Raw genomic sequence first — 25160 nt, forward strand, 5'->3', positions numbered from 1 at the left:
TCAAGTAACACTAGATTTTCAATGGCACCTCAGGAGCACCACAACAGAGAAGATCCAAGTCAGTTTGCTTCAAGAGCTTCTATTGGGATTTTTGAGCAGGCCACCTTAAGGGCCATGAAGTCACTGAAAAGGGCACATGAAACACATCTTGTCAATGATTCAAAAAATCTTCCTCCATACTTAATGGCAATTTTTCTTATCCTGTTCCTTGTATAAAAATCTCAGTTCACCAGGAATCATTAATTTTTTTCAAAAGTTTGATTAGTTGACAAACTTATGTCATCTCTACATCACCCTTAGCTCCTTTACTCTCAGCAGTCATTTGGTGAGAATTTGAAAACACAATCAACTGTATTTAACCCTAAATTTTCGTGACTGATAATTAGAAAGTTCAGCTGTAGCAAAAAATACTAACCAATGGGTCAAGAGAATATCTTCTTAGCCAGATGGGTTAGCCCATATTTTTTAATACCACTAAATTTTAAAGAAGAATTTAGGAAGCTGTCGTAAATTCTCTCTTTTGTGATACCAAGTTATCAGATGGAACTATTTTTTTATTGCTTAGTCAGAACAGAAGCAATTAGGTTATAGGCTTATGTTGGTCCTTAACAACATGCTAAAGGGTTGTAAGGTCATCAGTTCTCTTATGATTGCATTGTTGATCATCTTCAGCTTTGGTAATGTAAAATTTTGAAGGATGAAGTTTTTTTTTTTTGTGGATCAACATTATCAATCATTTATGGGCAGAATTAGAAATGATCCCTAGCTGCAAGAAGCCAATTAAAAGGATGTTAACAATGTAGAGTTTTCACATTATAGTACTACAATTTTAACTCAAATAATTTATTTCTTTCTTTTTATGACTATGCCATTATTTCAGTTTTAATTTGCATAGTGTTAGCTTGTTAGAGAGTTTTTAGTGATATGGAAGAATGTTGTTTAGATTGTCAATGGAGATATTTTACTTTGTGATATGTTGAAATAAATCATTTGGTGTACAGCACAATAAAGATATTGATATAAATTTTTCTGTTTGAGTTCTCTGAAAACTAATTGTACAATAGATCTTCCTCACTGTAAACTTGGCTTATTTGGAGTTCTAGCTAACTCAAAATTAATGCAATTTCCATTTCCAAAGGTGAAATCTATTTCCTTTACAGTAGTTATCGAAGTCTTACAGCCTGTAGAGATCACATGACACATAGCCACAGTATTCAAGAGGAGATGTAAGTCACCAAAATCCAAATCGTTGTAGAAAGATGAAAATTCCAGACTTGATTGTAAAGCTTTTACCAAAGATATAATTTGTTATCCTAATATCCAGGCCTTCTGTTATTGTTTCTTCTTCTCTTGTTTCATTTTTTTCTTTTCTTGCTTGGCTTTTTCCCTGTCATGGTTTGCCTTTAAAATCCGGTAAATAAATAACACTGAAATTAACCACATATCACTGACTTAGTATGTTAGAAAACTCAAAATGCCATGAGGATTTATTGGTTTTAATTAGTTGCTTAATTCCATTGGAAAAAAATCCCACAATGTAGATTTTCTTTGAAATTTTTCTTGTTCAGTGTTTTCCCTTGTTTTAAATGTGGCAGGTAAAAGAAATTTTGAAACTGGTAGAGGAATCCTTTACCTGTTGAATTTCAAGAATTCCAAGTGGTTTTAGGGGGAGAATATAGGTACTTCACGCAGTAAATTTTCAAGTTATGTCTGAAAAGGAGATCACTGATGTTGTTTGCCCACAAGTAATTTAATGAAATAAACAGAAGGGTCCCAGAGTTCGTTTGTAGGAAAGATGACATGTATACCTTCTTTTAGGGTTTCTACCTGTTTACCTTAAAGACTACAACATATATGTAACCCATAAAATAAGTAAGTATTGAACTGTCTTAAAAACCTACAAAAAGTCTTAAGGAACAACAAATTATGTACATTGACATTATCATGGCCAGTTGCAGTAGTTAGAAACTTAGATAAAATAATGGCAGATTGTCTGTTACATGTTGTATGTTTCACTCTAAAAACAAAAATTTGAGTATTCATTTCGAAGTAGAAATATTAAACAGTGGATTCAAATTAAAGATAAAAATGATAGGGTCTCTGTTCTTATTAAAGGGTTTCATATCACATTTGGAACTAAATCAACCTCTCGGAATGTGAAATTATCTTTCTGTGTCATCAAATTTGCTTTGAATTTTCGCACAGAATTCTTATTGATAGTTTTGCCAATAATGGTGGACTGAAAGAGTAAAATTATGCCATAGATTAGATGTGAAGCTTGTTTAGGTGAGAATGACCTTTTTTCACTCCATGATGAATCCTCAAAAAAACAAGCTATCTAGCTGGTTGCCTTATTTAGGGCAAACAGAGTTAAAGACTGGCTGGCAGAGAATTGAACAGGATCAGGCCACAGTAATTTCTGAACTCACAGTAATGATAAACATGTAAATTTTCCATAAAAATCAATGCATTTCCTGACCCAAAACAATAGACAAACTGGGCAACCAGAAGGCATTTGTTTCCTGATCAGACAGAAAATTCTCTTCCCTAATTTACAAGGAAGTAACAGATGGCAGCTACTAGGGTGAATTTGAGATATAATCTAGGGAATTAAAGGGTTTGAAAGGTAACACTTATTACCAGAGTTTTTACTCCTAAGATAGAGGGAAAATCTCACATCATTAGCAAAGCTATTGTGGTATTCAATTATGTTTAAGACTATTGACAAAAACAATTTTATGGGAACAAATACATGTTTGTTCCTGCACTGGAAACAATTTAATTTTTTTTTACAATTGAACTGCGCGATCGAAAGACATCCTAACATCACAAGACATGATCCTCTTTCATTTCATAGACTCCCAACATCTTACTGTGTCGGGACACGAGTATTAACAAGATTATTATGTAGTTATAGATAAGTATTTCAAAAGTTGTTGTATGTTTTCAAAATAGAAATAAACTTAAAGAGAACAGTTAAGAAAAGGAATTTACTGCGGTAAGTTCTATCGAGGATAAATGAACAGAGCATGGATCGATGGCGATTGTAAGATTAATAAAAGCTGATAAAAGCTAACACAGGGAACTGTAAAATTATAATTATAACTTACCAACTAAAAGGACTAAGAGAACTCCTGGTACAAGCAGAAGTTTTACATCTACTGAAAATTTTTCGTGAGATTTAGGATCGTTTAACTCAACCATCTTAGGAAAAGAACTAACAAACTTTCCTCATTCATCGATCAATGGAACGACCGATCTATTGACGTGGGTTTTCGTGAGTAACTCTCGAAGCACAACTGTGTGACCAGGCCTACATTGAAAGAGTTCACAGGTCACCCAGGAACGTGTACCCCGACTGATGGAACTACGAAAATGTGCATGTTACAGATTTCAAGATTTTGGTGTGACATTTATTCACGATTTCTCATATAATATCATATAATACGGTGGCCCAGAAGGCTCAACGCAAACAAAAAATATACTGCAGCAAATGAAACATATACTGCAGCAAATAAAAATATACTGCAGCAAATAAAAAAAATCAAAACGCAAAGAAAAAAAGTACCGCAGCAAATAAAAAAATGCATTGCAAACAAAAAATACGGCAGCAAATAAAATATGCAACGCAAACAAAAAAAATTGGAACGCAACGCCAAGGAAGACTGGGTAATAGTTCTTAGTTTCCCGCCAAAACAGCATGAACTGGAACTGAAGTTGAAGTTCATTTATTTGTTTAAGCAGGTTGATTAATTGGCAGCTGTAATAGCTGATGTGGACCTGCTGTCCTAACCCGCCCATCCCACCCCATGGGAGGACATCCATCACACAGTAATCTCGTGTGTGGGAATTAATTAACGTCACCTGCCCCAACCCTGCAGGAGACGGGACCTCCATTTATTCGTCCCTATCCGAGAAGACTAGAATATCTAACCATTTCTTGATGTTATAGAAAGGTAGCAAATTCTTCTCAATTATTTTAAGACCTTGAGTGTTGGTCCGGCCGGGGCTCGAACCCTCGACCTCCCGCACTACCGTCCAGCGCTCTATCCATTGAGCTAACCGGGAGGCGGTTAGCTAACTGTTTTTGAACTCGTTTTTTATTATGGACGAAAGCGATCTGCGTAGGATTATAGAAGATTACTTTCATCAAGGGTATGAAAATAAAGTTATTATCGAATTTTTAAAGGAGCAGCATGGTACTGTCATAAGTTAGCTGCAAAACATGGTTTCGGAAAGGCGAACAAGCAAAAGATGGAACGAGTGTTGGCGGGAAACTAAGAACTATTACCCAGTCTTCCTTGGCGTTGCCTTCCAATTTTTTTGCTTGCGTTTTCTCTTTTTTTTTTGTTTGCGTTGCATATTTTATTTGCTGCAGTATTTTTTGTTTGCGTTGCATTTTTTATTTGCTGCGGTACTTTTTTTCTTTGCGTTTTGATTTTTTTATTTGTTGCAGTATATTTTTTAGTTGCTGCAGTATATTTTTTATTTGCTGCAGTATATTTTTCATTTGCTGCAGTATACTTTTTGTTTGCGTTGAGCCTTCTGGGCCACCGTAATATAATGATAAACTCAACACGCAAAGAGTCGGCGTACCGAAAAAGTCTCTTGTTTTCGAGTCAGAGGACAACTCCCTCCCCTCTCCCCCCCCCCCCCCCATTGTGTGCTCGAATTCGTGATGTCCGCTCAATTTTTGCAAATATCCGAGATCTGTGGGTCTTTTTGTGGCCAAATCCACGGATTCACAAGTCGATTTACTCCTCTCGTCAAAGCAATAGATAATGTTCCACCCGATTTCCTCTGCAACATATCACTCAAAGCAATTAGTTTTTTTTCCAAAACGACAACGAAGCATTGCAAATCCTGAATATAGAGAGATATATGAAATCAAAAGAATAACGGCACTCGACATGTGACGGAAATCACGGAGAGAACTTTGTCTTTTCTGTGAGAACAACCTTTGTTTCACCGTTTCTAAAACAAACACCTTGAGAGCATGTTTGATGACGGACTGAACTGTTCGAGCAGACCCCAGGACACCAAGGCGCGGACCTAAGCGCAAGCCCCAAATATTTCTTGCAACCTTTACAGTAAAATGAGCTGTATTTGGTGGACAATTTGAGTTTCGTTTACACTTGAGTCCAGTTTGAAATTTCATTTTCACTTCTATGAAATTTTTCAAAGTGACTAAATGGCTAAATCCGAAAGGTTCCTCTCTCGTCAATAGGAAAATCTCATATTGACTATAATTATTATTTATCCCGGAAACTTGCGAGGTCCTGTGGCTGTTTCTTGTGATTTTTTGTCTAAATATTTTGACACCATAATGTGTTTTTGATCGTAAATAGTGTTTTAATATTTTTGAAAAGCTGTCTTTTCATGGAAAAGTGTTCAGCTGAATGCGCATATTATGGGATTATGGGAATCTTTGAGAGAGAGGCTTCTTTGAGTACCGTCACATGATCTCTAATTTTTTTCCGGTTTTGAAAGTCAAATGTCCCGTATTTCCTTGCGACATTCTCAGTACTGACCTTTAGAACCACGCACGCACGACCCCCAGTCGACAGAGTTGAATAACGTATACGCACGCGCCAGGTTTTGCCGAGGAAACACGGATTTTGAGTCGTTCGCACGGTTGATTTCCTATTCTGTTGCTTCGAGGCGTCGTTTTCCGTGCTGCTTTTATTTTACAGAACAACCTCCAAAAACTTGGTACACCCCCTAAAAATTTTCAAAAATTACTTTTCTCCTTAAAACCCCTGGAAATAGGAAAATGCCTTCAACGAAAACAGAGTTCCTTGGTTTTAAAAGTCAGCCGCTATTATTTTCCACTAATTTCGCTAAATTTTAGACCAAGGACACTTGAGCCCACGTTGTTGACCGCACACCCTCAGACTTTGCTTTTCAGCTTCTATCCCCCCATCCTCGGAGACCCAGTGGCTGTGAGTCGATTTCAAGGTAAGGGCAGAAGAGCCCCTGGGGACATTGTCTTACAAGACTAGTTCCAAACGGTCGCAATCGTTCTGGCATCTGATTGGTGCCAGAAAATCTTCGTGTTTTTCTGCCCAATCAGAGTGAAGTGTCCTTTGGAGTCTTCTCGTGTGTTTTAACACGCACATATACAACAAGCTCTGTTGCTCGCTTTGTTTGTTTGGGCCGCGCGACGAAGCTTTGCCCGAGGCTGAAAAGTTTCAGTCCCAGCACACAATGTAAGAGAAATCGATCAGATTGTCCGCGAAATCTCACCGGAAATTATACTGAATACTTTCGCAGGTATCACAAGAGAACGTGTTTAAAAGTTTGCGAGGTTCGTATAAAACATAATGGTTGCAAACATTGATACGTCGCTTTAAGCGTTAGATGAGATGTAAGCCTAAATCTCTCAAGATTTTTTGTATAATTTGTTGTAACTGAAACTTTTCCAATCCCGTGAAGCTATTTCGTCGCACGGGCCACGCAGGTATGTCGAGCAACTGGCGCTTACTCAACTTTTTGTGCACGCCCAGCCAAAATCTAATGTGATCTTCGCTTGAAAAAAAGAGAAAAGCTAAACGTGGAAACTTTTTTTTATTAGATGTGGGTAGATAACCCTGTACTAAGCTGACATTAGGGAGTTTAAGCAAATCACTACGGCTGGCGCTGCTACGGATACCGGAACTAAAATTGTCCAGAAACGAGTCATTGCGCATGTCAGTGGTTCCCATCCAGCCGTAGCGGGAAATCCTTCTACGCGAGTGGAAAGCTTTCGGCGTAGCCTGTGGTACGTGAACTTATCTCGCTTCTTTCTTCTATTTATACATTCTCCTGAGCAATTTTAACTATTGTAATAAACTTAACATCTTTAAAAATAGCTTATTGGGGATATTTATCAAGCTTGCTGTCCCTTACCGAGTGAATCTGCCTTTATTTTTGCAGCCGGGTTTGTCGAAGGATCGAAGCAGTGTGCACATGGAGAACGCAGCGAACGCAAGGAGAAATGCGTCAGTAGAAAGTCTAACTTTTCCTTTTGAAACCTCAAAGACTACTTGAAATTCAAATAGCTGAAGCCGAGGAATGACGAGGGTTATGAGGAACCGTGTAGAAACTTTGCTTTGGTGTTTATAAGCTCCAAACTGGCAATTTTACAACACGTAAGGTTAAATATTTTAATTCACTCATTCACTGTGCACAGGATCGCTTACAATTTTTTTTTTCCAAACGTCGGTTTGGAAAAAAAAAGTCATTTTAAGTTTTTAGACGTGCAAAAACTATGGCGAAGACGCTTAATTTATTGGTTTAAAACTTCTCAACCGTACTAGGTTTGTTGTTCGCGTTGCTTAAAGTTGAATTTTGGCGGGCTACGGCGACGTACTCTCCCCAAGCCTCGTCAACCACGATAGCCGTAGCAGCGCCAGCCGTAGTGATTTGCTTAAACTCCCTATTTACAATAAAGGAAGCCCGCCCTTTTCATCCAATATTTCTTGGTCCAGTTGGTTTTGTTTTCCCCAATGAAAGCAGCATCGATTCCCAATGATCAGAGGTATTTAACTTGGTCTTCAACAATCGATAAAAGAGGTGAAATGACCAAGGCACTAGAAGAGAATCCGTGGCCTTTCGAGCTCAAGAATTTGAACACTCTACACAGCAGTTGAAAGATTAAACTTTTTCCAAACCCCTTCGGTAACTGTCCGAAAACATATCTCCTTTCCACGATGTTCTCGATGATTAGGTTTTGTTCATCCTCGGAGACCCAGGGGCTGTGGGTCGATTTCAAGTTAGGGCATGAAGAGCCCCTGGGGACATTGTCTTACAAGACTAGTTCCAAACGGTCGCAGTCGTTCTGCCATCTGATTGGTGCCAGAAAATCTTTGTGTTTTTCTGCCCAATCAGAGTGAAGTGTCCTTTCGTGTGTTGTAACACGGACATATACTAATAGCTCAGTTGCTCGCTATGTTTGTTTGGGCCGTGTGACCATAGTTAGTAGAGGGGACTACTCTCTAGCTATGGTCCCCTCTACTAACTATGGTGCGACGGAGACTTGCTTGAGGTGAAAAGTTTCAGCCTGATTGGTGCCAGAAAATCTTTGTGTTTTTCTGCCCAATCAGAGTGAAGTGTCCTTTCGTGTGTTTTAACGCGGACATAAACCTATAGCTTAGTTGCTCACAATGTTTGTTTGGGCCGTGCAACGCAGACTTGCTTGAGGTGAAAAGTTTCAGTCTTAGCACACAATGTAAGAGAAATCGATCAGATTGTCCGCGAAAATCTTACCGGAAATTATACTGAATACTTTCGCAGGTATCACTAGAGAACGTGTTTTACAGTTTGCGAGGTTTGTATACAACACGATGGTTGCAGTCATTGATATGTCGCTTTAAACGTTAAACGAGATTTAAGCTTAAATCTTTTCTAGATTTTTTGCATAATTTACTGTGACTGAAACTTTGCCAATCCCGTGAAGTTATTTCGTCGCACGGGCCACGCAGGTATGTCGAGCAACTGGTACTTGCGCAACTTTCTGTGCGTGTCAAAATCTAATCTCATCTTCGCTTAAAAAAAAAGAAAAGCAAAGCGTGGAAACTTTAGCTTATTAGATGTGGGTAGATGGCCCTGTACTATTAAGCTGACATTTGCAATAAAGCAAACCCGCCCTTTCCATCCATTATTTCTTGGTCTTTGGTTTTGTTTTTCCCATTGAAAGCAGCATCGGATCGATTCCCAATGATCAAAGGTATTTCACTTGGTCTTCAACAATCGACAGAAGAGGTGAAATGACAATGACCAAGGGACTAGAAGAGAATCTGTAGCCTTCCTAGCTCAAGAATTTCAACACTCTAGGCAGCAGTTGAAAGATTAAACTCTTTCTTAACCCCTTCGGTAACTGCCCGAAAAAACCTCTCCTCCCCACGATATTCTCATTAATAAGTTTTTGTTCAGATTTTAATTAGCTAACCGGAAACACAGCTAAGCTTTCTCTAAGCGCTTGCTGGAGGTCGTCCACGAACTTAAGCTGTATTGTGAACGACTTTACTACAAAGCGAAGATTAGATTTTGGCGCGCACAGAAAGCAGAAAGCTACGTAGGGGAAAGCGCCAGTTGCTCGACATACCTGCGTGGCCCGTGCGACGAAATAACTTCACGGGATTTGCAAAGTTTCCGTCACAGCAAATTATGCAAAAAATATAGAAAGGTTTAAGCTCAAATCTCGTTTAACGTTTAAAGCGACATATCAATGACTGCAACCATCGTGTTGTATACAAACCTCGCAAACTGTAAAACACGTTCTCTAGTGATACCTGCGAAAGTATTCAGTATAATTTCCGGTAAGATTCTCGCGGACAATCTGATCGATTTCTCTTACATTGTGTGCTAAGACTGAAACTTTTCACCTCAAGCAAGTCTGCGTTGCACGGCCCAAACAAACATTGTGAGCAACTAAGCTATAGGTTTATGTCCGCGTTAAAACACACGAAAGGACACTTCACTCTGATTGGGCAGAAAAACACAAAGATTTTCTGGCACCAATCAGGCTGAAACTTTTCACCTCAAGCAAGTCTCCGTCGCACCATAGTTAGTAGAGGGGACCATAGTTAGAGAGTAGTCCCCTCTACCAACTATGGTCACACGGCCCAAACAAACATAGCGAGCAACTGAGCTATTAGTATATGTCCGTGTTACAACACACGAAAGGACACTTCACTCTGATTGGGCAGAAAAACACAAAGATTTTCTGGCACCAATCAGATGGCAGAACGACTGCGACCGTTTGGAACTAGTCTTGTAAGACAATGTCCCCAGGGGCTCTTCATGCCCTAACTTGAAATCGACCCACAGCCCCTGGGTCTCCGAGGATGGGTTTTGTTCAGATTTTAATTAGCTAACCGGAAACACAGCTAAGCTTTCTTTAAGCGCTTGCTGGGGGTCGTCCACGTACTTAATGTTCTCTGCAACCTTGGCCATATTGCGAAAGATTTTACTACAAAGCAACGAGTAGAATTTGGCGCGCACAGAAAGCTACGTAAGCGTAAGCGCCAGTTGCTTGACATACCTGCGTGGCCCGTGCGACGAAATACCTTCACGGGATTGGAAAAGTTTCAGTCACAACAAATTGTACAAAAAATCTTGAAGGATTTAGGATTACATCTCATCTAACGCTTAAAGCGACATATCAATGCCTGCAACCATTATGTTTTACACGAACCTCGCAAACTTTTAGACACGTTCTCTTTTGATTCCTGCGAAAGTTTTCAGTATAATTTCCGGTAAGATTTCGCGGACAATCTGATCGATTTCTCTTACATTGTGTGCCGAGACTGAAACTTTTCACCTCGGGCAAAGCTTCGTCGTACGGCCCAAACAAGCATAGCGACCAAAAGAGCTTGTTGCATATGGACATGATTTGGAGATCGAGATGGCGAGAGGACGTGTTTTAAATTTCTCCTGCTTTTATGCTTTTACACTGTTCTTATTATTTACACAATTCCCTAAAAGTCGACCTGCACTTCAAGAAAATAGAAAAATCCTTATCTTGAAGGATTTTTCTTGGTCAAGGCGACTTCTCATACTCGAATACACAAGCCTCTGCAACCAATGGAAGACGAAAAAGATCCGCCATCTTGGTCTGGTGTTATATGTGAGAGGTTTTCATGCGACCAGGACAAGTTACTATGCGAACTCGCACTCAACATTCCATCAAATGCGACTCTACAAAAGCGGGGACATCGACTTAAATCCTGGTCCAGATGAATGCTCAGTCTGTAACAAGCGTGTTGCTCGAAATCATCGAGCGGTGAGTTGCGATGACTGCAGCTTGTGGTGTCACATAAAATGTGCCTCGATCAAACCAAGCGAATACAAGATCTATCAAAGCCTTCCCTCATTTTCCTGGTGGTGTCCTAGATGCCTTTGGTCCCTTTTACCTTTTGGCAATGAGACAAATCTAGATTACTCGCTTTACTCGTCCATAACTACAATATGTTACGATGATGTCCACGAACATGAAAATCTTTATCCATCACTTAAAGCGGACCTATAACTACCAGGTCTGAAGATCTCACACATTAATGTAAATGGTCTTCTTAATAAGTTACTGGACATCAGAGCTCTACTATTTTCGATAAATTTCGATATTCTAGCCATAACTGAATCCCACCTTAGCGCGGATATTTCTGATGATGAAATTGCTATTACTGGATATAAAACTTCCCGACGCGATCGAAACGATGGCCGAAAAGGTGGTGGCGCGGTTATCTACTTTGCTGAATATTTAGATGCATACGAGCGTAAAGACATTGATATAAACAACTCTCTAGAAGCTGCATGGATTGACGTAATGGTAGCGTCTCAGAAACTTCTAGTTGCTTCTGTGTATCACCCACCTGATAGCACTACCTTCTTAAACCGTTTTTCTTCTACTTTGGATCGTATATGGATGAAACGAACCCATATAATTTTACTGGGGGACTTCAATTTTAATCTTTTGCCAAATGCTCAGGACACAAGCTCTTCAATCTGGAAATTCCGTCAACTATTGAATAAATTTAATCTAAAGAATGTCATTAATAAAGCAACAAGAATCACTGACACCTCCACAACGTTAATTGATCTGGTGATCTGTTCAGACACTTCAAATATTTCTCACCAAGGTGTTTGTGACTTGGGAATTTCAGATCAAGATGCCGATATGGCCGCCGATGAAGAAGACGAGGATGGCATTTTGCCCAAAATCCTCTTTTTCGGCTCCCCAACATGCAAGCCACACTCTATGCTTTTACCCTTCTTTCACAGAAGTACACAACCAGTGACGTCACAGGGCTGCTTTGGCCGCGCCAAGATGGCCGCCAATTTTGATCTCAGCCAGTCAACTTCGAATTGTTAAAAATGTACTTTCCGCTATGCGTTGGCCCATTAAAAGTACACAGCGTTTGCAAATAACGTTCAAACTCTGTTATGTTTCAAAAATCTCAGATATGAAAATTACGTTTCAGTAGCACTTTAATATATGCGGTTGTAAACCTCAAAAGGAAACGTCAGAAACCAACGCTCAAAACAGTCTATGATTGCAAAAAAGTAGATCTTGACTTATTAAGAACGGACTTTGCTGCGGCAAGAGTACCTTATAACCCCATACATTAATTATGCATTCAGTCTTTGTTCAATTAAAACAATAGCGATAACAATAGAACTCCGCAGAGACGAGTAAAGATAAGAAGTGGAAGTCTACCTTGGATGAACTCTTCCATACGTAAAGAGCTGAACAAACGCTATAAACTGCTTCTTAAAGCACAGCAAACACCGAAGGGCTCACAAGCCTGGATAGATTATAAGAAGGCAAGAAATCACTGCAACAAACTCCTTAGATCAGCGGAATCAAATTACTGGCTATCAAAATTTAACGAGACAACCTCTGCTAAAGATTTTTGGAAGACAGTAAGATCTTTTGAGGGAAAGCGAACAACTACGAATATCGGTCCAATTAAAGATAGTTCAGGAGTGATTCATTCAGACGATACATCAAAAGCCATCGCTTTAAATTCCTTTTTTGTTAATGATGGAAAATCCCTTTCGAAATCAACACAAGATTCTTTAGCAAACTCTCCTTGCCAGTTTGCAAGAAATATCAGTGTCTCTCTTTATGGCATAACACTTAATAAGGATCTTCTGAAATCTTCTCTGAAACGTTTAAAACCTGGCAAGGCAAGTGGACCTGATGATATATCTAGCAGAGAGTTGAGTCTCATTGGAGATGCATTTTTAGATTGCTTTATGCTACTGGCTCAAAGAAGTATTTTGGAATGCAAATTCCCGAGCCAGTGGAAACAGGCACAAGTGAAATGTCTTCACAAGAAAGGGAGCACTCTTGACTGCGGAAACTACAGGCCGATTTCCCTTCTCAGCATTCCGGGCAAGCTGTTAGAGAATGTAGTCAGCCAACAACTTGACAACTTCTTATATGGCAACAATCTAGTAATTTCAATAAATCAATGGGGCTTCAGAAAAGGAGGCTCACCTGAACTTCTTTTACTCTCATTAACGGAACAATGGCGTTTAGCCCTGGATGAAAGCAATATTATTGGCGTAGTCTTTATAGATTTTCAAAAAGCGTTTGATTGCGTCAATCATACAGTTCTCAAGGATAAATTACACTCTATAGGCATTACTGGCTCCTTTTACGATTGGCTCCTAAATTACCTTGAAAATCGAAAACAATTTGTCACTGTGAATGGTTCAAACTCAGAATTGTTGGAAATAGATACTGGTGTGCCCCAAGGGTCTTTACTTGGTCGCAGACTTTACAGCATTTATTCAAATGGTCTACCCGGAGCCACCAAGAACGCTTCCGCTGAAATGTTTGCAGATGATACCACAGCTTACTGCATTGGAAAAACTGTTGATGAAGTTTTATCTAATATTCAGAAAGCGATAGCCGACATAAACAAATGGGCTAAGGATAACTTCATGACTGTTCATCCTGCAAAAACGGAATTGATGTTATTATCCAAGTCAAAATTTATCGGCCCCTTAAAGAAAATTTGTTTAGGGCCTAATGAGTTGTCTTTTGTTTCTAAAGCTACATGTTTAGGGATTCATATCGACAATAATCTCTCTTGGTCGAAACATGTAAAAACTTTGAGCAAACGTTTCTCAGCAATACTGAAGAAACTCAAGCATTTAAAAGGCCTCGACAATCACATCTTAGAGTCAATTTATTTTAAAGGTATTATTCCAAGTATTACATATTCAATTGCCTTATGGGGATCCTCAAAGTCGCTTCAGACCCTGGAGGACATTCACATTAGAGTAGCGAGATTCATTTTTAACATATAGGAATCTACTCTCAACACTGAAGTCCTGGCAAAGACAAAATGGAAATCCTTATCATACATCTATAAAAAGAGAATTGCAACTGTAACTTATCAGGTATTTTACAATAAAGCTCCGGCTGGTATAATCTCTCTATTTACTAAAAAATCTCCGTTAAGAAATCTCAGGGACGGTCTGAAACTATACGTGCAACGACCTAGAAGTAATTTCCTTCGATCTTCCTTCTCTCATCGAGCGTCTCTTTTATAGAATAACTTACCCATGTACTTAAAGAGCAAACCGAACGTTGTTTCCTTTAAATCTGCTCTTAAAGCCAAATCTGACATTTTAGATAAAATAACATTTGATGGTTTACAGGGAATAAACAAAGACATTGTGAATTACATATATTAATGCTATTTTTATTATTATTTTCCTTTATTTATTTATTTTAACGCTACAGTCAAATGACTGTTGATTATCTTACTGGTATTATAGTTTTTTTTTTTTCTTACTCATTGTAAATAATTCTTAAGTTTGTTAACATTAATATTTAAATTGTTGTAGATATATTTAAATTTGTAGGTCCACATCAGCTTTTTAGCTGCCTTCTTCTACTGACCTACATGACAAATAAAGTATGTATGTATGTATGTATGTATTTATGTATGTATGTATTTATGTATGTATGTATTTATGTATGTATGTATTTATGTATGTATGTATTTATGTATGTATGTATGTATGCGTGTTAAAACACACGAAAGGACTCCAAAGGACACTTCACTCTGATTGGGCAGAAAAACACAAAGATTTTCTGGCACCAATCAGATGCCAGAACGACTGCGACCGTTTGGAACTAGTCTTGTAAGACAATGTCCCCAGGGGCTCTTCTGCCCTTAACTTGAAATCGACCCACAGCCCCTGGGTCTCCGAGGTGCTCACCCCCAGTCGGGGATCAAACACGCGCGGGTGAAATGGCTGCAGCTCAAATTTTCGGTGTGGGCGAAAACTGTAAGCTATCGTGGGGAGATGCTGCAGCAGATTATGATGAAACAGACGAACATTTGCAAATCATGGGGAAACCTGTCATGGAAAGGTGGGAAACCCCCTATATGCATAAACTGGCTTCAATAGCTGCGTCGAAAGGTGGCCGTGTACTTGAGCTAGGCTTTGGTATGGCAATTTCAGCGACGAAAATCCAGACCTTTCCCATAGACGAGCATGTTATCGTTGAATGCAATGATAATGTCTTTAAACGGCTGGAAAAGTTTGCTCAAATAGCTGAGAAGAAAGTGACTGCTTTGAAAGGCAAGTTATGAATTTACGAATTCATTCTCATTTAAACTGGTGGTTAAAAGCGTTTCAGAAATTATAAAAAAAGTGACACGTATCTTGAACTTTAGTCAGCGTCTTGTTTAAATCTGCGCTTTTGCGTAAAAATTTTTTCTTTCACTTCCCCTGAAGGTCCATGATTGCGACCGAAACGTCGGGAACCGGTACATTTTTATTGTTTATAATTTCAGAAACGCTTTTAACCACCAGTGCAACTTTCTAATATTTTTAAATGTATCCACCTGTGGTGACAAACCCAGTTTGAATTCATTCTCAGTTGTCTTGTGGGATGAAGGTCGGCCGTTCTTTGGTTATCAGGTGGAAAAGAAATGCATGCAAATTTTTGAAATAATCGCATATCCGATCTACGTTCATTTAAAAAATTTGGGAGCAACTACAGAGTACAGGGGCCCGTTTCGCGAAAGTCCCGGTAACTTAACGGGCCCGTAAAGCTGTTCTGTTTTCATTCAAGATGGTGATTTCAAAAGTTTTGAAAGTGACACAATAAAACTATCCGCTAAAGAAACAAAAAGGACTGGTTTGGTTTCCAGAACCTGCCTTCCTATCCTTTAACTTTTGATTTTAAAATATGGCTTCGGGTCCGTTAAGTTACCGGCACTTTCGAGAAACGAGCCCCAGGGCCGTTGAAGTCCACCTTGTCGGCATGCTTTGAAGAACGAGGCAGAAAACGAAAGGATGCATTGTGATTCAATGAGATGTGTAAGTTTACGTTTCACTGTAAGTGAAAGGTAAACAAAGTTTTAAATCAATCAACAAACATTTTCCTCACAAAAACGAGCCCCAAGGAACGTACGATGGACTGCTGGAAAAAAGAAAATCTCGTAAAGGGCGTCTGTGGTTAATTGCCTGATTGCATTGCAATCAAGTGTCAACTTACTTATCCTTTCTATCTAACTCAATTTTCTGGTTAAAGGAAAGCTTGAAATGCAGACACAACATACCTAGTAAAGTGAAACCACAAGGCGCAGCCGAGTGGTTTCCGACATATTAGAGACATTAAGCAAACCATGAAAGTGACGGCAACAAGGAGGGGGCAAAACAAAAGATCTAATGGACAGAACAGTTTCTATTTGGAACTCAATGCTGCTAATATACAGTTCACTTCTAAGCTCTGTATACACCAATAGAGCGTTTTCCACTCACGTGACCAAATTTCTTTATCGTCATGTAACCGACTTCACCATGTTGGTATTTCATGATAATCAGCTGTGAGTATTGTGACAGGAAACATTTGGAGCACATTTTACAGTTTTGAGAAGACAAGAAGGTAATATTTATATTTTCTTTATCATGGTCCTTCGCCTTGTCATTAGCTGTGGGAACAAAATAGGGAAGAAGTGGTCTAATGTCGAAAAAGTAAGGTTTTTTTGCGTCCCACATGTTATAGTCAATCAAGGAGAGTACACCGAAGAACTTACTTCTGAACAAAGAAGAATGTGGATCTGTGCGATAAGTAGAGATGACTTAACTGATGATATTTTAGAACGCGATAGGGTCTGCAGCCGGCACTTCATTTCAGGAGAAGCTGGAAAGATTGGGATCGATGCAACGTAGACTGGGTCCCTACCCTCCATCTTGGGAATTCAAATATGCAGGTCCATTGCATCAGGCAACTATTTTATTTTCACTATAATAAAGTGGGTATTCTTTCTCTCCAAAAATATTTGGCAAGAGTACCATATAACCCCATACATTAATTATACATTCAGACTAGTAGACTTTTTTTTAAAGTTTTGTCATGAAAGACAAAGAAGTGGAATGCATAATCAATGGATGGGGTTGTATGGTACTCTTTCCAAATATTTTAACTGTAGATGTACCTTAAGCAGTCTAAAATTTAGGAAACATTTTCAATACACCAAATTTTAAAGACTGATATAAATGGTTTCTCATTTTAGGGACATGAATTGCATTGTTTCAGGGTGTATACCATAAGCAAGGCATGTAGAAAATGAAAAAACTTTCTACCTTGACAAAATGGGTTGTCGCTTTTCAGCAGTTTATCTGAACACAGTAGCTTCTATTTGCATGTGCAGATAAAATCTAATTTGAGAGCTTCATCCAAATTATCTCTCGTCTGTTTGCATTTTGATTTTTCATTTTTTGATGCTGGTGTTTTTAGACACAGGGGACAAAACCACTTGTTAGGTACTTTTGTAATTTTCAAACAAGATAAATGAAAAGTAGAGATGGGACGTGCTTGGTTTGTGCATGTTACCACAGGCCCTCTAGTTACCAGTCTGCGAAAACAAGCAGAATTGGGATCAGGGGATGAATGAGACAAATTTCACTTTTGAGTATACCACCTTCCCAAAATTTCTGGTAGCACACAGTATCTCCAGAAGTGACTAAGTTTTGAAACAACAGAGTGCCAGTGGCTGACATCAGGCAAAGTTCTTTCTCAGAAAAGATCAATTTTGCTCACGAAAACCACAAACAACAAAGTCACAGTAAAGCTTTTAGCAGTGAATATTTACTGTTGGATTTGGTAAAAGTAGGCATGCTCCCTTTTCAGACTTGAATCTCCATTTTCTGACTTCAAACAAGAGTTGTACTTGTTAATATACTGCTCCAAGTCTGTATCCTTTAAACAATAGGGGTATTTGACCTCCCTACATCCATTCCCATAGCAATCACACCTACACAAAAAGTCAGGTGTGGCATGTAACCATGGATATTGTTTATTGATAAACGAGCCACATTTCGATACCTGAAAGTTGATGTGCTTTTCCTTCATGATCTTTTCATAAGTTTCAATAGCGACACTTTCATGTTTACAACCATGTTCTGTAGACTTCTATACGCCTTAAAATGGTCCTTACTGTAATAACTCGTGTCAAACACCAAAAATAACAATAAATCCATGGATTCAACCAGAGGCAGGCACTCTGGATCATACTTTTTGTCTGATAACAAGAGAGGATCGATTCCAACACAAGAAATCTTCTCTAAATAATGTTTTTTCACGTGGGGATCGAGCATGTTTGTATAATCTGAGAAAGGATATCCTGCCATGTTAAAAAATATGGAACACCAACATGGCGACTCAACTTTCCTGTGAAAAATGTGACGTCACTTAAGTATATATTTATACACTCAGTTTATACATCAAAATATACAGACGTATATTCTGTATATTGTGCAATACTGTGCCTCAATGGACAACTGGAAGTCTTATTACTAATTAATCACGGTTGATTTTAACTGCAATTTGAATGTAATCAGCTTATTGAACTGTCTAACAACAACCCATCCAATAACAACATGGCAAGTGAATTAGTGGAAAATTGGAATTTTTTAAACCAATCACAATCAAGGAAAATGTCATTTTAATTTTATTCTTAGTAAGGTTATAGACAACAGAAAATTGTAGTCAACTTGTTTTTTTCAGTAACATTAAAATTGTTATGCCAGCTGAAGTATGAGGAGAATGTGCTATCTTTCTATAATATCAGGAAATGGAAGACTTTCTATTCTTCTCAGATAAGGACGAATAAACCAGAGGTCCCATCTCCTGCAAGGTTAGGGGTAGGAGACATTAATTTCCCACACAGGAGATTACTGTGTGGTGGATGTCCTCCCTGGGGTGGAATGGTGGGTGCAAAGGGGTTAGGTGTCAATTGGGACAAAAGTTCTGTTCCTTTCTCCTGCCATTCCCATGGTGAATAAATTAAATTCCTAAATTCCTGAAGTATTTTGAAAAGTTACGTGGGCCTGATGTGATTCATCATGCCTTTGTTGTTTGTTTTAATTTGTGTTATGTACTGACTTTAACAATGAAATACCAGTAAGAAATGGATGGCAATAGACTTTGTTACCCTGAATCATTTGCTATCAGCTATCTTTAACTTGGTTAACTTGCTAATGTCACTTTCCCTAAGCTTAAATTTACCTTCATATATCAAGCCTTAAGTAAAAACATCAGTCAATAAACATGAAAGGATCTAAAGATACTTGATTGACACATCCTGATATATAAAACATTTGGCTAATTTCCTGAACTTAACATTCTTATAAAAAAAAACTCTCATTAAACAGACTAAATGCCCCAAATGACTGTTGATAATGTAAGAATGGGCAAAAGACAAATTCTTACCAAAATGGGCAGGATAACTTAAATTCAAAACTGCCCCAACAACTTGAAACCCCCTCTCACCCTTCCAACTCAAACCATTTTTTGCTTTCCTTGGGAGTTTGAGTGAGAGAGGCTCTCCTGAATTATGTTTATGCTTAAATTGTTGATGTTGTTGTTTGCAGGTTTGTGGGAAGATGTTGTTCCCAGCTTACCTGATGGTTCATTTGATGGCATCATGTATGACACATACCCCTTGTCAGAAGAAACATGGCACACACATCAGTTTAATTTTATCAAAGACCATGCCTTCCGACTTCTGAGGTCAGGCGGAGTACTTACATACTGCAACCTGACTTCGTGGGGAGAATTGTTGAAGACAAAGTACAATGATATTGAAAAGATGTTTGAGGAGACTCAAGTTCCAGAATTACTCAAAAGTGGGTTCCTTGAAGAAAACATATCAACTGAAGTCATACAGGTTGATGTGTCACTCGATTGCCGCTACTATAGCAACAGGGAAATGATTGCTCCAACAGTCATTAAGCAGTGAAACTTGCTTAAGTCTTCCATTATTTCAGTGAATTGTTTAAGAGTGTACTCCACATATATTTATCATGAACTTTAATTCCAACCTGGAGGCAAGTGATAAGCACCATCCATTTCATTTCTCATGAATTTTCTTTTTAGTGAGATTACTGTCAACTGAATTCACAGATATTTATGTAGCTCTTGACTGATGCTACCACATCATTGCTCCTATTGTGAAGTATTGATGAATTTTACAGGACATTACTGTCACCTTTCATGACCAATAGGCATGAATCACCACCCTTTTAGCAGAAAGGGCTATTTATTTTATTTAACAATATGTGTGAAACAAACTTGGAAGGGTTTTGGTAAAGATCAAATGAAACATGCTTACATGCATACTGGTTACTTTTTATAACATGATGCAGATGGCTAAGGCTTCACATATGAAAAGCTTAAGGTGTTAACTTCAAATTTAATTTAAGATGGGTTATCAGAAACAGGACTTGTTCAAAGCTGTTATTTAATGGACATAGGTGGTGCTTAGTAGATTTTCCCAAATTTTGGCCAGATATTGAAGTGTATTTTAGGAGCTAATTACTGAGATATGCTTTGTGGACATGTCTCATTCACTGAGCTAAGAGGAGTACTGGGAATAAAAGAAGCTTGTGGTCAACTAGATAGTAACAAAATTTTCAAGTTTATTTCTTCAAGCTAGCCAGCCAATTTAGGTAATGAGTATACATCACGTATGACCTTTTTTTCATGCCACTGGCTGTGCCTGGGGGTGATATGAAGAGAATCCCATGTTCTGATTGGCTACCCTAGCATGCAAGATCTCACTTACTCAGGATTGCCAGCTCTAATCCCCTGCAAGAAAAAGAAGTGTGTGGAGCAGCCTTGCAAAGTTCTTAGTTTTCGGACAATATTGGTGATGGTGTTGCAAATGGCGGCTGAAGATGGTAAAAACAAAAGAAAGGTAAACGGTTGGCTAACTTTCCCAGCTCTCCAAATAACAAGTCATTCTTGATTCTTACACGTAATACATCCTTTGTTGACCAAGCTTGTGTGGTCAAGATAAATGGATATTATAGTCAAGGAGCTAACTCTAAAAAAGGCCTTATTTAAAGAGATGGTTCAACTCACCCGACAGAAAAGGTCTAGCAGTGGATTCTTATAGAAGAATTACCCTCATCCAAAAGAAAACTTGGTCAATATCCAGCCATCTTGACCTTACGCTTGGTTTATGTATTATATAGTATATGCTGGGAAGGGAGTCTTTCTTGAGTAAAATGTACTGATTCTGACAGTTGTGATCTGGTTTGCTTGGAGCCATGAGGTCTCTTCTAAAACCCTTTCAACTACTGAAATTTCTTAGACACCCAAAAGAAAAGGTATCCTGACCATCACTATAACTGAATCTCAAGTTTATATCTACCTTTGTGGGATGAGAAAACCAAATGAATTTCTCCTTTACAAGTACCTTTAATTCCATCATGCTTACATGTTACATCCATAATCATCAATGATAATCAAAACTATTTTGAGAGAACAGAAACTTGTACAGCTGCCTAAATTACAACAATCAAATTGATCTAAATAGGAAACTACCACTAGCTAAAGGTCCTAAAGTGGGGAAACCACAGAACTGATCTAGCAAAGAAGTGGAAGCCATCAGTTGAGTATTCCTTTGCGACCAGTTCAGCCTACTTACATCGACAGCATCAACCCCAACACACGAATCAAAATATCAGTGTGAAATCTAGAAATCTGTAACTGATACATTAAATGCATATAACTTATACTTTGCTCAGTATTCATAGCAGATTTTTCATTATAAATGACTGATTAATTAAAAAAAAAAGGTCTAACCCAAAAACATAATCTATGTCTACATAAATTGCAACAACTAATGATGCACAGACTCTTTCAGTACTTCAAAAATAACTGTTAGACCACATAGGAAAAAGAAAATTAAAAAATTAAAAGTCTGTTTGGGGTTAAATATAACTTTTTATACACAAAACTGAACCATACGGGGTAAATTTAAAGTTTATTGATTTGATCTAAAAGATCACCTTCCTTTCATTCTGCTTTTATATTTCTGGGTACATGTGATGCTTCACCTACTGGCTGCAACTGTTACTTTAAATCATTTAATTGAGTTTCATACACATAGTTGTCTATGTTTGTTTAATTTCCTTTTTGAGATATTAAATTGAACTAGACTACTAAATAATCCTGCTTCTGTCAAAATTATAGCATGAAAAATGTCCAGTGTGCTGGCTTGTTTCAAGATTTGAAATTGAAGGTTGGAGGTGGAAAATCAATTGATGTGTAGAACAGAAGATAACCAGCTGATGTCTGGAAAGGAAATACACTAGTATAGTTAATATGATTCATAATCTAATCCAAGATGTTCAAAAAGGCATGTAGTTAAAAACCAATCAGTTCTGCTTTCAAACTAGAGAAACATTGCAATCCATAAACCATTGATAAGCCTGACATCTTACCCTGAGAGACATGATTAAACATTTATTTATCTATAAAACTACGATATATAACAAACTATCTGTAACAATGTATCATATTTTTCTTAGTAAACATACCTTGTAACAAAAATACTGCAATACTACAACTCGAGAGGTGTGTGAGAGGTTTTTTTTTTTCAAGTCAAGCACTAAGATTTTGAGAAGTGAGGGAATTGTATGCCAGTAAACAAATTGTCTCTCTCCTGGAAATGTGACTGTTTTCATACGTCATCTCCACCATTACCTTGCTGGCAAAAAAGAACTAAAAACCTCCTGTCACTTAATGCTGTAGCTTTCCCTTGTGACTAAGACTGATACAGCTTATAATGCTGTTGAGGATATAAATCTATAAATCTTATTAACCAAGCATGAGGGCTGTACTGGGAGAATATTGGCCTGAGGTCTTGACAGTACGGACCGAGCGCAGCAAGGTCCGTACAAAAAAGACAGAGGGCCGATATTCTTCTGGTACGGTCCCGAGCAAGCTTGGTTAATAAGAGATTTATTATACGACTGAAGTTCAAAGGGATACAAGTGCGGTATCATTCGGGACCATTCAGGGCAGTGCCCGGTCCAATACTGAGAGAATATTGACCGGCAATAGAGCATTTTGATTGGTTGATTTTAGTTATTGGCCCTCTGACTGCCCGAGTCGTGTAATAAGTTCATTTATTACTACGATGCACAGTTTATGGCACCTTGCACAAATCAATAAGAGAAAATAAGGGAAGAACATACCACAACATCTCGAGGAGACATCTCAGTTACATATTGGTCATCAAACTTGTACCATTTTTTATCATAAACATTTTTTGCAAATGCAGTGTAATGGCCCCCATGCATGGTTCCGTAATGATTGGATACTGCATGTAAGTTGTAACAACGTGTAGCAGATTTGGGACCCACTACAAAGGCAGACATGTCCACTTGATCCATGTGGAAGTTCACACCTGTCTGTAGTTTTTGACGCCACATTCCTTCATACTGAAATCTACAAAATAGGAAATAAATAACCAAACAAATAACCACAACTGCCAATGAAAGTTTAATTTAAAATAATACAGAAGCAGTGGAATTATTTAAGAGGTTGAAATGGAAATAAATACTCTCCTGGGATACTCCCTTAGATTGCACTCTTAAGAGGCTCAGAGTAATGATCTATGTCATCAGGATTGTCAAAATGTGCCACCAACTAGCACAGTTAAACTGTCTACTTTACCTGAAAAGAGCAGTTTGTAATTGTTACAAATATTCTTTCTTCATTTGCATTGTGGGAAAATGGAATAGCTTGCCAGGATACATTGTACACGCTGAATCGTTGTCTGTTTTTAAGAGTAGACTTAAATTTTATTTGAATACTTATTGAATCTGTAGCCATTAAATTTTATCTTTTGTATGTGTTTAGTCAGGGAAATTGTTTTTATACAGGGCTAACCTCATGACTTTCCCTTTTCAGGATGTATTTTTCATATTTGCGTTGCAGCTTCCTGAATAAACGTTACATTATGTTATGTTATGTTACTCTGAAAAATGTGTCAGCTATTCTGAATGCATGTGGCTCCCTGAGCCCTTGCCTTTGGAGGGGCCTTTGACCCCTTGTGCCACCTTCACTGCATCAGTCCAGTTATTCAAAATCTTTTTGACAACCCAGATATTACAGATCAAGAATGAGTTACCGATAATTAACAAGACAGTTTAAAGTAATACAAGTGGAGCAATTTGCAATTGAGTAGTCAGTACTAAACATAATCCATTAGTTTTGGTTCAATACACTTGTGATTGGTATAAAAAAACTTAAATCATCTTCTCAACAACCAGACTGAATATTTGATCTTTACACCCAACATCAGTATGCATATTCTCCATACTTTTGTCTAGACATTTCCCAAGGAGCTGACAAGGAGAACTTGTTTAACAATCAAGAGCTTCTTTTGTTGGTAATCATTTCCTCATTTCCTTGTTAGATTCAGGTAATTTAATTTTAATTATAACACAACCAAAGTAAAGCACGCGCTCTGATTGGTCAATTTAGCGTCCCCCATTTTCCCATGGGTGTACGCTGCTGACGTGAGCAAATGCAAAGACTATTTTTCCGCGCGTGCTTGTTTTTTCTGGTCGCGTAAGATTTGTTAAATAAAAGGGAACTCTTTAGCTACGATGTATCAATGTTATGTTATAAAACAAATGGTAAACACCACAGCGTACACTATTGAGTTATGGATGCACTTGGGAGGTTAGCTAAGCACTCAAGAAGCTAGAGTCGCTCTTGGCTATCGCCTTGAGCGACTCTTACGCTTCTTTTGTGCTGTGCATCCATAACTCAATAGTGTACGCTGTGGTGTTTACCATTTGTTAATTAAATTAAATTAATTAATTTAATTTAATTTATTTAGCTTCGCCAACCGGCAGGGACACTGCAACAGCTTGTGCCAATTACTGTGGGCCCAGGTGTGATATTGTTGGAAGAAATTAGATGCTAGTCATTCTTAGTGTTCAAAGGGTATTAACAACCTAATAACACTTGTTCATACAGCCTGTTTTCCCAAACCTAAGGCAGTTCTAGTTCATTATTAACAACCTAATAACACTTGTTCATACAGCCTGTTTTCCCAAACCTAAGGCAGTTCTAGTTCATTATTAACAACCTAATAACACTTGTTCATACAGCCTGTTTTCCCAAACCTAAGGCAGTTCTAGTTCATTATTTTAGAGTTAGTTTCTCACGAAAATTTTCTTTGCTTTTATAGACTATAGAGGTTTTATTGATAACACTTTTCAAATGGTGCTTTCTTTCTTAAAGGAAAGTGATTGAAATATATATATATATAACTTAAAGAATCAAAGAGGACACATCGATTCTCTGTGACTCTGAGTTTCATGCCTAAGCGCTC

General features: G+C 38.1%; 2 protein-coding genes and 1 long non-coding RNA gene across 3 annotated transcripts in view; 1 reads left to right on the forward strand and 2 right to left on the reverse strand.

The window, feature by feature from the left end:
* Positions 1-1273: 1273 nt before the first annotated feature.
* Positions 1274-3305, reverse strand: LOC111334608 (uncharacterized). Its single transcript, XR_002695252.2, has 2 exons — positions 3111-3305; positions 1274-1427 (listed from the first exon to the last, which is right to left on the reverse strand). It is a non-coding gene; the product is annotated as an uncharacterized LOC111334608 (long non-coding RNA).
* An 11390-nt stretch (positions 3306-14695) lies between these two features.
* Positions 14696-21047, forward strand: LOC111335936 (guanidinoacetate N-methyltransferase A). Its single transcript, XM_022941942.2, has 2 exons — positions 14696-15090; positions 19393-21047. Exons 1-2 carry the CDS (start codon positions 14757-14759, stop codon positions 19758-19760), a joined length of 702 nt encoding a protein of 233 aa, XP_022797677.1. The 5' UTR covers positions 14696-14756; the 3' UTR covers positions 19761-21047.
* A 156-nt stretch (positions 21048-21203) lies between these two features.
* The window catches only part of LOC111335935 (ubiquitin carboxyl-terminal hydrolase 8), a 24079-nt gene continuing 20122 nt past the window's right edge, over positions 21204-25160 (reverse strand). The window contains exons 16-17 of the mRNA XM_022941941.2: positions 23008-23260; positions 21204-22102 (exon numbers count right to left, since the gene is read on the reverse strand). Of these exons, the coding sequence (XP_022797676.2) occupies positions 22031-22102; positions 23008-23260 (325 nt within the window). The 3' untranslated portion in view covers positions 21204-22030. The remainder of the gene's footprint in view (positions 22103-23007; positions 23261-25160) is intronic.

The sequence above is a fragment of the Stylophora pistillata genome, chromosome 1, assembly GCF_964205215.1.
Source record: "Stylophora pistillata chromosome 1, jaStyPist1.2, whole genome shotgun sequence".
NCBI classification, from domain to species: Eukaryota; Metazoa; Cnidaria; class Anthozoa; order Scleractinia; family Pocilloporidae; genus Stylophora; species Stylophora pistillata.

Bases quoted from the DNA above. Each gene is read 5' to 3' on its own strand.
- LOC111335936 (XM_022941942.2), top strand. From the start codon at position 14,757: ATGGCTGCAGCTCAAATTTTCGGTGTGGGCGAAAACTGTAAGCTATCG. The intron at 15,091-19,392 runs GCAAGTTATGAA...TGTTGTTTGCAG, and splicing joins GAAAGTGACTGCTTTGAAAG to GTTTGTGGGAAGATGTTGTT.